Source organism: Miniopterus schreibersii, assembly GCF_964146895.1.
Source record: "Miniopterus schreibersii genome assembly, chromosome: 16".
Lineage (NCBI taxonomy): Eukaryota > Metazoa > Chordata > Mammalia > Chiroptera > Miniopteridae > Miniopterus > Miniopterus schreibersii.
Window position 1 is genome coordinate 7053892 of NC_138116.1, and position 15818 is coordinate 7069709.

At 43.3% G+C, this 15818-nt stretch overlaps 1 protein-coding gene across 3 annotated transcripts in view; it reads left to right on the forward strand.

Moving 5' to 3' along the window:
• Positions 1–1626: 1626 nt before the first annotated feature.
• Positions 1627–15818, forward strand: part of ABCA9 (ATP binding cassette subfamily A member 9) — a 44633-nt gene continuing 30441 nt past the window's right edge. For 2 of the 3 annotated variants that reach the window (XM_081115853.1, XM_081115855.1), the window contains exons 1-10: positions 2385–2434; positions 5979–6080; positions 7743–7950; positions 9977–10141; positions 11476–11579; positions 12281–12507; positions 13108–13249; positions 13503–13688; positions 14560–14704; positions 15127–15295. In XM_081115853.1, coding sequence (XP_080971979.1) covers positions 2417–2434; positions 5979–6080; positions 7743–7950; positions 9977–10141; positions 11476–11579; positions 12281–12507; positions 13108–13249; positions 13503–13688; positions 14560–14704; positions 15127–15295 — 1466 coding nt within the window. In that variant the 5' untranslated portion in view covers positions 2385–2416. Of the gene's footprint in view, positions 1768–2384; positions 2435–5978; positions 6081–7742; positions 7951–9976; positions 10142–11475; positions 11580–12280; positions 12508–13107; positions 13250–13502; positions 13689–14559; positions 14705–15126; positions 15296–15818 lie in introns of those variants that run through there. The other variant, XM_081115854.1, reaches the window with a different exon arrangement.

Consider the following 15818-nt stretch of genomic DNA (forward strand, 5'->3'; position numbering starts at 1 on the left):
AATAGTGCCCACCGCATGAGATTATTATCTTGATCGAATGTGTTAATGTTTAAGTGTGTTTTGCACATAGAAAATGTCATGTGTGGTTTCCAAGTGATACATTGTGCTGTAAAATCAGTGCCATTCTACTTCGAAATCCCGAAATGACTATTCTTTGTAAACTGACAAGCTAATGCTAAAGCTCATTTAGAAGAGTGAAGACATGTGGCTTGATCAAGACAACGTCGGAAAAGAAAGTGAGTGAAGGGCTCGCTCTGCTTCGCTGCTGCCGAGGTTCCCTGGGAAAGAAGAGGCGACATACTGAAGGACTAGGAGAGTCTGGAAGCCAGCTAGGCCCAGAACACATCAGCCCTGTCCTAGATACAACATTCCAGGGAAACAGTTACTGAAAACAGTTTCCTAAGTTACGTTCTCTGTGTACAAATGCTGGCGATGCTATTAAACGTGATCATTGTGCATCCTCTACAGGAGACGGCAGACACACAGAAACAATCAGAGGTGGTTTTCTTTGCTAATGTTTGACAGTCTCATGCATTAATGAGTTCAGTCTGCTCCTGCTTTGTTTGCTGAGTGATTTCTGAACTCACAGAATTAACCAAAGGGTAAACATAATAGGATAAATATCGAGGGGATAGGAAATAGGTGAGGAAGACCTCATGCGATTCCCCTGGGCAGTGGGACACAGATGAGTCTTTTGGCCTAAGAATTGCCCGGGTTGCACACTGTTTTCCTTCGGCCGCACGTTTAGGGAGGTATTACAGCTCAGAAGAACTCGTTCCTTCTTCAGCTCAAGGCAAACTTCATGAATTACAAGAAGCTTTGGAACCGCCTTGCCTTACCTTTGACTTCCAGGAGATGCTCAAAAAAGATAGAATGGCAGCTCTGACCTGTTAGAAATATTTTATAAACAATATGGAAAACAGGACATACTAAAAATCTGAAGTTGCTTTTAGAGGAAGTAGTTTGTTTTTTCTGGGACTTGTTGCAGAAGTAACCAGCCGATGGAGTGCAGTTTTGTGTCCTGTGTGTGTGTGTGTGTGTGTGTGTGGCATTGCTCTAAGCTTCTCCCAATTTGCACTCTGAGCAGAGGCTGCAGATAGTGGGCGTGCAATACAACTGAGATACAGATGAAAATTCAGAGTTCATTTTGTTACCTTGAAAAAAATCACTTTGCTTCATTGTCATAGTCTAGGTCCAGGTTTTAAGAACAAAATATCAGGGGAAAGTTTGGAGTTACTTTCTGACCTGATTGGTGTATTTCCAGCTTTTTTTTTTTTTTAAATCTTTCCCCCCTCCCTCCACTTCTCTCTGCTCTGCTCTTCTCTGAACTGTCTTTTATGTTTCTTTAAAAGATTGTTTGGCCAGGTGGGGGTGGGGGGTTGGGGGGGGTGGATTAACTCTCCCATTAGTATGGAAAAGCTAATTGAGAAAGACTAAATTCTTTTTGGTTTGATAGTTCCTAATGTTTTGATCTGTCCAGCCAGCCATCTGCAAACTACACGCTGTCTGCTGAGGGACTGGCAGGGCGACAAAGAAATGGAAAACTGTAAAAGAGTCACTATGGGATGTGAGCAGAGTGTTTTTGGCAGCCCCGCTGAATTAAGACCATAATCCTTTTCGGAAATCAGCCTGAGACGGAACTGTTCACAATAAATGTGGAATTAAAAGCATAACGTAGTAGGGACCCAAAAGGAGTGCGAGTTCTCCAGGACACGCAGAGCCCCGTGGGTGAACGGCCTCTAGGTTATTGCTCCAGATATCCTGAGAGTAAGTTAACCTCTAAAACTCGGGTTGTGTTGCCTATGGAAATAGAACCTATGACTCCAAACAGGAAATTCCAAACATTTGGATGGAAACTAGTAAATGCAGTAAGTTATTAATGAGCTGCTGGGTTTTTCAAATCATCTGAGTGTTTTATATTGCATGGCTAAATCATCCGTTGGAGAAGTAAGATTATCTTTTTCCCCCTTCTCATTTTTACACCATGACTGAAGCATATTTGGACAAAATAGAATATATTATCTAATAGGCTGTTGGAGAAATGGAACGAAATGTAACTTTCTGTTCCCTCTTTGCAAGTGGGAGCCACTTGCCGCGTTATTAGACTGACTTTTATGTTTGTTTTCAATGTTACTGCCAGAGGATTTGTAAGTACTGGGGGAGGGATACACGATTTTCAGAGTTTAGAATTGTGTTAACTGGCTTGAGAATATTTTCATCAGGAAAACTTAGGGCAGTGTTTTTATGGACCTTGTTTATCATGCTAAGTACGTAAGAATTTCGATCTAACGTGTTGTGCAATGTATTTATGCTCTAAATACTGGGAATTCTATCTGGCAGGAATCGACTGGATTTTTTTATAGCCAAGTTATTATTTCTAAATCACACGATTTTCGGAGCAATTTCAGCTAGTTAGATGTTTTGTGCTACTCTGGTGAGTCATTTGGTTTTTTTGCTTTTTTTCCTGATATTTTACATCAGGCTGTGCTGTGGGGGAAACAAAATCAGTGTTAACAGTGAGAGACAAATAGGCACAATGAAGACCGTCAGATAATGTTCGTTCTGCCTTTATTCATAAGTAATTCTCAGCACAGGCACTAATCACAGAAAGAGAGTGGGCAATATATTTAACCCTTTCATGCCCTGGTTCGCCACGGCAGTGAGGTCCCGATCTGCATGTGGCCGCTGCTTCCAGGGGGGTCCTCCCGGCCACAGCCTGCTCCCGTGCGGTGGCATCAGGAGCTTCTCCGCACGGCTCCCGAGTCGTCCTGCTCATCCCGGGGCAGCTGCTAAACGTAAACTCACACCCTCCTGGGTTGGGTGAAAGGCACGTCCTTGTGGAAGGAGCCTCCAGCAACTGTTTCTAACCCGATGCTCTTGCCTCGGACTGTGTTAGGATTTCTCCCCCTCTTGTTCCCGGCCCCCTCTCATGCTCCCGTATCCATTTGCTATTTCAAATGACCACGTACTCAATGGCTTAAAACAAAACCGATTTAACACCTCAGAGCTGGGAGGTAAGACGCGTGATGTGAGTCTCGCGGGGCCACAACCAAGGTGCTGTTGGCAGGGCTGCGTTCCTAGCTGGGCGATGCAAGGAGGGTCTGTTTTCTCGCCGTTGCAGCCTCTAGGGGCTGCCCCCATTCCCTGGCTCTTGCCCTTTTCCCTCCGCCTTCAAAATCAGCAATGGATTGAATCCTTTATAACATCCATCCCTCTGACCTCCTCTCCTGACTCCCTTCTTCGATTTTTAAGGACCCCTGTGGTCACATTGGGTCCTCCCAGATAACCCAGCAGTACCTCCCTGGTTTAAAGTCGGTGGCTTAGCAAACTGACTCCCACCTTACCCCATACCTCAGTTCTCCTTTGCCGGGCAACGTCATAGGGTCACAAATGCCAGGACTAGAACACGGGGCCATTATTCTGCCTACCAGTTCTCTTCAACGATTCCTTGCCTCTAAGACGTAAGTAGCAACAGCACGCCATTCCCAACAGTACAGTATAGTTAGGCTCTATTTCCCTGCCTCCCCCGGCCGCCTTGAGTGGGTGGCCTTCCCGGTTGAGTTGCCTCCTGAATACCAGCAGGGGGCAGCATGGGCCAGGTCAGGACTTCAGTCCTGGAACCTAACAGCCGAGAGCAACCGCGTGGGTAAAATCAGGGAAGAGACAATAGCAACCCTGTGATTCCCATCCCTGTTCAATAGGGCACCAAAGGAGGGTGCCACTACCTTGAAAACCAGGTCTCTCTCATTGACCAACCAGCCTGGTGCTCCAAGCACTGTCCTAGGAACATTTCCTGGACCAATCCCCCCCCCCCCCCTTTAGAATGTTAGGTTTGTTAACTAAGATGAGGTCTTCTCTTTTCTTTATCAGCTGAGATAATTCATGGGCATTCACACACTACGAGTCCGAGTCTTTTTCTTATTCTGCTTTATGGGAAAACAGCGAGGTATGCCCTCTGCAAGGCAACTGTGTGGCTCATTCTGGGAAACAGACTAGTAGTTCTTGGGCTGCACTAAGATGACCATATAAATAATGACATTCCACCGACGCTACCAGATCCAGTGTCATATCTGAAGTCTGCTGCCTTCATTAGGCTTGAAGTGATCAGTTAATGGCCCTTAGACAGAAAGGTCCTGGACCATCTACTTTGTAAGAATCAAAGTGTAGTTTGCGTGTGTGTGTGTGTTTTTAATTGATCTTATTGTTGAAAGTTTTACAGATGTTCCCTTCTCCCACCCAATTGATCCCCTCCACCCCACACCTACCCCACCTCCAGGCCTTCCCCATATTGTGTCCATGAGTTATGTGTTTTTAGTTCTATTGCAAATAGATTTTCTTCAGTGTTCTTCTTGATTTTGTCTATTTTGGTAGATTTTTCCAAAGGAAATTGAGCAAGTCACTTTTTTTAATTCCACTTGGAAGATACTGGGCTGATTTTCATTCCATTACAAACTGTTTGCTCCCTCCTGAACTACTCGATTCCTATCCTGTCAACTTGATTCTTTAAAAAAATAAAGTAAATTTGTAAATCCTCACCCGAGGATATGTGGTTTTTTAAAAATTGATTTTAAAGGGGCGGGGGAGAGAGAGAGACACAGATGTGAGAGGGAAATACTGACTGCTTATCTCCTGTACGCGCCCCAACCGGGAATCAAACCCGCAACCTTTTTGGCATACGGGACAGCGCACCAACCAACTGAGCCACCTGGCCAGGGCTGGTCAACTTGATTCTTTATAGACTTTTCCCTTTATCCTTTGAAAAATATTATTTTTGATACTTCTTTGTCATTGCATTTGGCACTAGGAGAGCCTTCTGGGTAATACGCATGTCTTCCTACTACCTTGAGATATTATTTCTGTTGTATTTTTACAGTGTTTTTCTTGCAACTGTATGTTCTTCCTTTTGGATATCGCTTCATCAAATACTTTACTGTTTATCTTTTTCTTTCATTTTAGTTATTTTTAATCTCATTTTCAAATATGTTTGAAAAATTAGGAGGATCACAACATTTTCTCTGTATTGTGGAAGGCACGGTCTTCATGACTACAGTCAGAATTTTTAGTATGTTATTTGCTTTTAATTTCTTTCCACCTTCTTGAATTTTATTAGGTCATTAGATGAAAGACTTTAAAATGTTCTCCTATTTATTGTAGTCCAGTTTTCCTTTTAAATATTACATATTTTTCTTTGCTTTTTGAAGATAATCTACCCTTCTTTATGTTCCAGGATTTGGGGCTTCCCATAACGATTGTACAGACTGGAGTGTGTAGATAGAAGCCCGAGTGGATCCCTCCTAGAGCCCCTCACTGTTGGTCTAGATGATGGTAGAGTCTCTGATCTTGCACCAAAGGGAGCCGTGACCCACACTCCCTGGACGAATTTCCACGACAGTGTGGCTCGTGGCGAAGCCTGAGGGCTCCAGAACTTCACCCTCTGGGTTCAAGGCCTGGTCGTGTCACCCTTAGCTGTGTTTGGGGGGGGGGTCACTTTGCCTCTCTGGGCTTCATCTTCTTCATCTGTAAAATGGGGAAAACAGTAAGGTCTATCCCAAAGGTTTATTGCGAGGATTAAACTAATCAATCCTCACAGGCATCGATTAAAATTTGTTTCACAGCGCCGTGCCCCAAGCGTCCACATGCTGAAGAGCATCTTCCTAAAGGCCCTTCGAGGACTCCTGTGAAAACTTCCCCGGTACAAACCCGCAGCCCCCACAGAAGACTGAACAGTGCCAGGTGGTGCCGAGAACGCTTGGCTCTAGGAAACACTCTAATTTCTGTCAGTCCAGTTGAGGAGTCAATACAGATGATATCTAATGATTTTTAAATGTTTCATTTCAACAGTGAGCTCGACCACCCTTTTGTCTGTCTTTTAGCTCTTCCGCTCCCCTCTTTGCTGTTGCGACGCCTCTTCTTGGTTTGGTTGCACAGCGTTCCCTGTTTCACGCTTCCACATTTCCTTCTTTCTTTTAAATAAACAGGTCGGGATGAACAAGAGGCACATGAGCGTGGGCCAGCAAACGTGGGCCCTCCTCTGCAAGAATTTTCTGAAAAAGTGGCGGATGAAGAGAGAAGCCCTGTTGGTACGTTATGGCCCCGGGCCCACGTGTCCTCGCAGGGGGAGACGAAGCAGTGTTTCCTCAGGCAGCACAAACGCCGTATCTTCATTATTTATACCGCTGCGTATATATTCTATTTCTAACTAACAGACTGGATTTTTTTTAAATTATGGACTTTGCTATTATTTCAAATAAGATTCCTTTAAACTATATTATTATTATGTGTTTTTAAAGATTTATCTTTATTTCTGAAAGTATTACAGATGTCCCTCCTACCCCCCCCATCGATCCTCTCTACCCTGCCTCTGCCCCTCCCCAGGCCTTCTCCACACTATTATTATGCCTTAAGGCATTTGAAAAATAATTCATAGTCAGAAACTCCGTGAAGAATACTGTCGCATCTTGATACTGCAGAGACAGCGATTCGTAGCTTCTGAATTCATTTGAAACTCACGAAGGAACAGGGACACAAGTTCAGGGTCAAAGCCAAAGCAAGAGGCAGCATTTCATCCAGAATTAAGCCAGAAATTAAGCCAACGTTTTCGAGAGCGTTCAAAAGACAAAGTATAGCACCTGCTTCCGCACAGCTGTGTTGTGGACACGGATGACGTCAGTTGGAAGGAAATCACGGGCATATAGATGGCAAAGAGGGAAAGAAAACGCCTTTTGAACTTTGGATTCTATTAAGATAGTATTTCTTTTCTTCCGATCACAGGAATGAGTGAGGGGTGCTTTGTGTAGAAAATTCAATAAGTTCAGAAAAACATATTAAATACGTTAAAAAAATCACTCGTAAAATACCCATAGGTCAAGGAATGATATATTAACATTTGATCCTACGGATTGTGTGTGTGTGCATGTGTGTGTGTGCGTGCACGCGTGTGCCTTCAACCAACATGTACTGAATGCTTGGGTTGGCAAGCATAAGGTCTATAAAAATCCCTGCATGGAGTAAAGGTTATATAAATACAAATATAAAAGTTAAATGCTACTCTAGATAGATATTTTGCTACCATCGTTTTAATTCTTCTTCATGGACACATCGTACCTGTTAGTTTATCTATCTAACCACGTAGATTAGGATATAGACCGACACACAGCCCTAAAGACCATGCGCTGAACAAGATATATACCCGCTCTAAGGGCCATGTGCAGAAGTAAAGCTAAGCGTGCAGCGCGCTCTTCCCGCGGGACTTCACGTGCACTCTGCTGCGTCTCCAATTCCGGAATATCGTTGCAATGACAGAGACTTTTAAAACTCGTCTTCAGGAACAATATTTTGGGACTATCTCCTTCCACACACAGGAAACATAAGGTCGAAACAGGACCTTGCTCCTGCCGATGTCTGGTTATCTATTTCATGCCACCTCATGCTTCTTTATCATTGTCGCTCAGGTTTCCCCATGACTGTAAGCCACTGGGCCACGCACGAAGCGACCCAGCCTTGGAAGCCTGCATCATAAACTTAGAGTCTCAATGATCATTGGAGATGCTGCTGCAGCTCTGTCTTGATAGATGATGCACTTATCTAAAAAGGTGCAGATTAGAGGACAGAAGGAAAATCGGGACATGTGAAAACTGGGGAGAGGAAAGATGGAATCTAAGCAACATGGAAACACAAGTGTTTTAATGTGTCTGTGGCCGAGCAGCTACTGACTTGCTCCGTCTCCTCTCGTTGCTGTGCAGGAATGGTTTTTCTCACTGCTGCTGGTGGTGTTTGCGTACGTGTTTTCTTTAGCTGTACACCACACTGATGACTTCCTTCAGATGCCTGCCAGGGACCTGGGACGTGTAGATCACTTCAATGATTCTAATTATGTTATTGCATTTGCACCCGAATCCAAAACTACCCAGGAGATCATGAACAAAGTGGCTTCAGCCCCATTCATGAAAGGTACGTTCTCCAGAAATTCAGGGCAGTGCCCTTGTTTGCAAAATACACAGGTTCGCTTTGGAATTCCTTTGAGAAACTGTGTTAAATGCTTAAGTTTCTAGATTTAATTCACAATGTTAATGCACATTCCTTTCTAACATCAAGGAGATTTTCTTACCATATTTACTAGTCTCCTGGTTAGGAAGTTTTATATTAAGAGGGTTTTCCTTTTTATAGTCCATATTAAAATGAGATAGTTCAGGATTGTTCAAATGTATGTTTGTGAGAATATTCTGAAAAGATTGGCCAATGGTGAGAGCATAGTTTTTTAATCTCTTGAGATACATAAAAATTGAGAGCAATTAGACAGCAAAACCAAGAAACCATAGGCAATGTTTACAACAGACAGGTGATAAGGTGTTTCCTTGAGCCCCCAAATATAAGTGAGTGGGGCAGAAGCCCTAACAACCACAAGGCTTGCAGCAGGGTATCTGATGGGCCCGAGAACAGGATGAGAACCCATTGCGAAGAAACCAGTAGCCACTGCAACGCAGAGAGAACCAATCTGAGGATGATCGAAACCATTCTCAGTAATTGCAGTGGTGGTGTAGCATTAGAATGCTATTCCTAGGCTGTTATATACATAAAGTGGGACATACCAAATAACTAATTATAGAATAGTCTAATTCTCTCACCCCTGGGTCCTTGGAATGCAGGAGTTTCAGTGCAGGAGGAAAGGAGATGCAGAGATCTGGGGCAGGACATTTACAGGGGAGGAATCTCCGCCTTCCAAATAGCTAGGAAACCACTGAGAGCAAATAGATTGTGTCCAAAAGAAACAACAAAACTCAGCAGTTAACTTCAAGAGATTCCCCCTGGTCAAAGCTGGCATATGTTAAGCTTCATCACCATGAATAAGCGCAAGGATTTGAAACTCATCCAATGTATATTTAAATGCACGCTTTCATCATGATGTTCAAAGACAACAATGTTTGCCTTTGGAGGACGATAGGGAATCAGTTGTTATGAACATTTGTAAATAAAGGGGAAGCACCAGCATTTATCCTATGTAAACTGTACTATTGGCTAACCAAACAGATGCTGGAAAGTACTGTTTCATAAACATTTTCTATGACCAAATGAAAAACAAATGATGGAAATAGGACGTCATCATTTTGAAACTCTTGTTGAATTAATGGATCTGAACGTGAGACAGTCAGAAATTATGATCCTGATGAAAGATTATGCCACCACCTGTAGTCCCGGCCCAAAGGATTAGACCTGGGTCTAATTAAACCTCTGGTCCAGCTGCCAGATGGCAGGAAATACAGCAGACAATGGAACACGTTGAATTTTGCCAGGCGTTTGCATTCAACAGAATCCAGGCTGTGGGTTAAATGGCCCAAATTTGGTCAATAAGAGTCATTCATTTACATTATATATTTTAGAATAAACAAAGTCCCTTGGGGGAAACACTCCCCAAATTGAACAATTCTATGCTCTCTTTGGAGTTTGGCCATATTGATGCCATTGTCAAATGGGAATAAATAGAGTGGGGCAAAAGTAGACTCACAGTTTTTGTATGGAAAATAGTACAGTAAATAATAAACAAGAAGACAGGAATAAACTGTGTTTCCGTGTACTCACAACTGTAAATCTACTTTGGCCCCACCTCGTATATTATAATTATAGGCTATATTTATAATTGTAGTATATATTTCAACTTTGGACAGGGCTGTGTGCACTTGAGTTTAAATGTATGCATTGGTATTGCTATTATTCCAAAGTCATTGGTTAAACATTTTATTTGGGAAGGCACAATCTGTTTGTGATCAAAAGGATTGCCTCACAGCACTTCTGATTTTATCTAGAGCTTTAGAATCTCCATCCCCCCACTCCCCCACCCCACATACAGCAAGTGTGCATCTCTTATTTAAGACCAGCACTGCCTTTAGTAAAGAGATGACTTTAACATAAAATAGCTTTACCGTGATTGCATAGGGTACGCTGTCTTTGGACGTAACTGTTCCCCTCTTTTACCTGGCAGGAAGAACAATCACAGGATGGCCTGATGAAAAAAGCATGAATGAACTGGATTTAAACTACTCTATAGATGCAGTGAGAGTCATCTTTAATGATAACTTCTCCTATCATTTAAAGTTTTTCTGGGGAGGTAGAATCCCCATAATGAAGGAACACAGAGACCATTCAGGTAACTTTCCTATTAGAAAAAAATTTTTTTTTGCTGTTATGTCATTAGTCACAAGGAAGTATATGTGAGAACTGAAGTACCATACACAACATATCCATATTTTTAATTCCGGAACGTAATGAGATTCATTCTTATCAAATAAAGCCTATGTTCTTAAGTATATTGTTTTATTAAGAATATATACTTGTGCCTCACCGTATATATTGTGGTTCAGTGGTTGAGCATTGACCCATGAACCGAGAGGTCATCGGTTCTGTTCTGGGTCAGGGCACATGCCTGGGTTGCGGGCTTGATCCCCAGTAGGGGGCATGTCACTGTACAAAACAACACGAGGTTCAATCAAGCACAAGAGAAAATGATGCATTCGAGATGCGGTCAACGTGAGATGTGGGAGGTTGCTGTTGACGTAACTTGGCGTACTGCTTTACAGCCAACTTTTTTTGGAAGGAGAAAGAGTACACTCTAAAACAATGATAAAACATATAGTATAGTGAATACGTAAGCCCGTAACATGGTCATTTACATGGTCCCATCAAGTATTTTGGATTGTACAAAATTGTATGTGCTGTGCTTTTATATGACTGGCCGTGTAGTAGGATTGTTTACAACAGTGTCACCACTAACACCCTAGAAACACATTGTACTACAATGTTATGATGGCTATGGTGTCCCTAGGCCAGCGATTTTCAACCTTTTCATCTCATGGCACACATAAACTACTAAAATTCTGTGGCACACCAAAAAAATATATTTTTTGCTGATCTCACACAAAAAAGGTATAATTTCAATTCATTCACACCGGACAGCTATTGTTGTATTGGCTGTTGTCATATTTTTATTTGACAATCTAAGGGAGAAGAGGTCAGTGCCCCTGACTGAATAGTCAGCTCCTAGGCTATAGGAATTTTTCAACTTCATTATATGTGGCCCATCATTGACCCCAATATAATTATATGGTACATAACTGTATTCCTGTGTTAACCCTAAATACAACCTCAAGAAATGGCTCTTGCTCAATGATTTGCAAATATTTAAAAAACCTAGTGCTTTTTTGGCACAAGCAACGGAAGAGCAAACTCAACAAAATATTCTTGGCTAATGGAGAGAATCATCAGATTGAATGAAAAATTATTGAGAAGGAATCTTTACATGAGCAAAGCAACTCTAGTGTGCCCTCCTTGGGTCTACTCTACGAACCTCACCTGCAAAGCCCTACCATGCGCTGTATTATTGTGAACTTGGAGCGCATTTCGGAACATCTGGTCTTCATCTTTCCTATAACCAAGATCGTCCCATCCCATCAAAATTGTTTATGTTGTCTTCTTTTTTCAAAGCTCATTGTAGAACAAGAGATAGAAAAGTCACCTGCGAATGCTCACTGTTCTGGGAGAAAGGCTTTATAGCGTTTCAAGCTGCCATTAACGCCGCTATCATAGAAGTGAGTATTAAGTGAAAGAAACAAATTGCATTGCAAGTTAAATTTTGATGGGCGATTGGTATCTTTGGAATGGTCCTATCTTATCAATACATTAATTTATTCACTTAATTTACTGGGCACAGTGCGCTGAACAAATACTATGTGGTCATGACCCACTGTGCACCGCGATGTTAGGACGCCGCGTCACGAGATGGGACCACTGTTATACATGCAGTCCGTCACCGGCCAAAACGTTGCCACGCGGTGCACGACTGTATTTAAATCATTGCACTAAGCACTGAGGATCAGGAAATGAGTGGAACACAGGTGCTTTTCTTCGTGGATACTGGATAGTGAGGGGAGAGAAATGGACTTACAGTCATAATAAGAGTTTAGAGTCTATCGTGAGATTACATATGGTGAGCTAGGCAAACAATGAAGCAAGATACTCTGATGAGATGTATCAGAGAGGCCCTACTGACTGGAGTGACCAGCCGAGGCTTTGAGATTGAGTCGAACTTTGTCCCGTGAAGATGGTCGATAGGGCTATTCTGAGGAATCAAGACGAGAACTGGAGTGTGGCAGGAACTCTATGGGGACCGGCCATGACAGGCGAATTTATTTAAATGTGGAATGCACATAATTTCTTTCAAATGAGAGGAAGTGCATGAGGTTATAATTAGCCTCATACTAACAATTTGTTCATTAATATCTTTCTTTAGATCACAACAAATCACTCAGTGATGGAAGAGCTCATGTCAGCTACTGGTATCAATATGAAGATACTACCTTTCGTTGTTCAAACAGAAGTTATGACGAACATTCTCATTTTCTTCTGCGTTATTTCTTTCTCTGTGTTCATATACTATGTATCAGTCAATGTTGCCCGGGAAAGACAATACATGAAGCCCCTGATGACAGTGATGGGACTTCGAGAGGCGGCGTTCTGGTAAGTCCCTGGGCGCGGTCCGACACGCAGCGCATAGCAGCGGAGCGGTCGGCTGGACTCCGTAGGCCTATAAAGTGTCACATTTGAACTTGGTGGCTTTCATAAAGGAGTGCGTTAGGCGTAAGTGAGGTAGATGGACGTATAGGCTTGGTGAATGACACCTTTCATACTCCGCTGAATTAAAGAAAGTCTAATTCTAGAGATTGCTGAAACCCAGACTCACTCGCCAATGCAAAGGACGGCTCTCAGTCACTGGCTTCGGGCCACGGTAGTTCTACAGTTCCTTTACCGAGACACGTCTAGAACCGACAAGTCCTCGGGACTGTTTTCCCCAAAAACCTCTCCCCCTCACTCTCATTTTATCACCTAGCTTCTTTCTTATTTTGCAATTAGCTGCCTGTTTTACCTGTTCGCTTATTTGTTGCCTACGTCCCCCTGTAGAATAGGAACTTGAGGGGCAGGTGAGCTTTTCTGATCGATGAGCTGTTGGAGTCCCTTTGCTCCTGCTTTGCGATGAGCTTCGCGGTCGCTTGCCGAGTGATGGAGTGGGGCAGGTGGCGGCGACCCAGCAGGCCGCGCTGACGCCCCTTTCCCCGCAAGGCTCTCCTGGGGTGTGACATACGCCGCCTTCATCTCGGTCACGGCGACTCTGATGGCGCTCATTGTAAAGGCTTCCCGTGTCGTGGTCCTAACGGGCTACGCGGTGGTCTTCGCCCTCACTCTCCTCTATGGCCTGTCTTTGGTGAGTTGGCGAACTGAACCCCTCTCTCCCTTCCCTTTCCCGCTCTCAGGAAAAGCCACCAACCGGTTACTTACCACCGATCCCGCCCCCGCCCCTTCTCCCCTGTGTGCGGAATCTGAGCGTTTACTCGAGGAAGCATCTAGGGTGGGGAGGGAATGGGCGAAATAGAATTTGTATTATGAAATTCTTTTTGTTACGCTCCTGATGATTCCCAGAGGATTATATGCAACCTGACGCGTTTCTCTTGTCTCAGATAACTTTAGCCTTCATGATGAGTGTCCTGGTAAAGAAGCCCTTCCTCGCCGGCCTGGTCGTCTTCCTGCTCACGGTCATCTGGGGGGGTCTGGGCTTCACCGCGTTGTACAAGCATCTTCCTGCCTCTTTGGAATGGACCTTATGCCTTCTCAGCCCTTTTGCTTTCACAGCTGGGATGGCCCAGGTAAGAGCTGATGTGACTATTTAATTTCTTTACAAAATATTTATAACAGATTCCCTCTGAATAATTCATGCTACAGGTGCTGAACAGCAAAATTCCCATCTGCCTTTGTAAAGATACACACCGAAGAGATAGGAGATGCATGTTTTTATGTTTTTCCTCTTAGCCCAATTCGTTTTCCTTTAAGTCCCTAAATGCAGGCCGATGCTCCGTCACTGACGTGGTTCTGCTTTTACTTTTAATGGGCCATCCCAATGAAGACGCATCTAGTTTAATGCTCAGGAATCATAACCCTAAATATTATCGCCAAGTATTTGAAAACCAAGAATTCCATAGAAATACATTTTTATTTTTCGATTGGCCAATTTAAATGAAACTGAATCTCCTCTCAGAAAATGAATTGTGGTTATGACATCATAACTATAAATGCTAAATGAAGGGTGATGTTGCCTATAAACTCACTGTGTCCTACTATACTCAGTAATGGTTCTGTCTTCTGCCCTACCGCTGAAGTATGTTCACCCCTTCATGGTTTTACTTTCAAATCCTGTCCCCTGTCCAGAATACCCCCCTTTTTCCCACCCTAAGCAGGATGCAACCCTGTAGGCAGCCCAGCCCAAATATCACCTCCCTTGAGTTTTACTCCTGCCCAGGGGGACTTGCCTCTGTGGCTGGTGGGACCTCCTTCCATTCACGTCCCAAACTGCTTTGTAGTGAGATGGTTTCATTCTTATATCTGCCAGTAGCTTAGAGCTCTGTGAAAAGAGGAATTATGTTTTATTTATCTTTTCAATCCAAGTGTCTATGATAAGACAATAATAATTCTCGATGCTCTGTGTATCCTCTTAATATTCAACGTATGTGTTTTTTTCAGCTTATACATTTGGACTATGATGTGAATGCAAATACCCATTTGGACTCTTCAAACCCAAACCTGATAATAGCTACTTTTTTCATGTTGATTTTTGATACTTTGCTCTACTTGGTATTGACATTATATTTTGACAAAATTTTGCCCAGTAAGTACAATCATGATTTTGACTCAACACGGTTTCATTCACTGTATTTTTATAACTGTCTACACTTAGTGCTAGAGTAAAAAGTATACTATTAATCATTAATAATATCGATCTTGATTATACATTGAAATGATAATATTTAGGATATATTGGGTTAAATAAAATATACAGTGTATTGAATACAAATTAGCATTTTTTCAAAATTTTAAAAATAAGCCTAATGGTATTCTGCACTGTGTTTATAGAATAACCTTCTAAGATCTTGTCCTGCCATGACCCTCCTGATTGTTTCTTTTTAAAAAGAGCGATGAATTATGTTGTTAGTGCTCGTATCAGAACTAGGTGAAGAATGCTACTGCTAGGGTGCCTGGGATCCTTAAATGGTGACTGACACAAAGTTTATTCGCCTCCTGTGCACGTAGCTGAGTACGGACGCCGACAATCTCCCTGGTTTTTCCTGAAGCCCTCCTTTTGGTTTCCACACCCCAGGGCTGACCACATGGCCCTTGAGAGCGAAATAGATTCGGATTCTCCACCTAATGATGCTTTTGAACCAGTGTCTCCAGAATTTCACGGGAAAGAAGCCATCAGGTGACAAATAAACTCCATGGAGGTGCAAAGAAAGCACTGGTCCGAGACCAGAGATCTATGGGGCAAAGCCTAGATGTGGCAAAGATTTCCCTCGGGGCCTTTTTGTACCCACCGATGTCCAGGCTGCTACCCGCCCGAAGGGCGACCCTCTCTCTCGATAACACCTTGCTTTCTCACATTGTCAGCACTTACGCTTGCTCACAGCTTGCGGTACAGCAGCAACCACCTGTGAACACATGGGGTTCCTATTTCCGTTTTCTCTGTTTTCTGCTCTGCATGCTTTGCTCTCTTCCTCTGCCTGCTCTCGTTGTGACAGACGCTGCCACCACCTCCCTGGTTAGTTTGACCCCCTTTTCTATGTGATTCACTCTGTCCCTCGCCCCTGTGCCTCCTGGATAATATGATGAGAAGGAAGAGGCAGGCGAGGCAGGAAAGGGAGGCAGACTCTCCAGGGAGAGGGGCAGGAAATGTACGTTAGGGGTGCTCATGCCATGCGCCTTTTCCCTCTGAGGCAGCCTGTGTA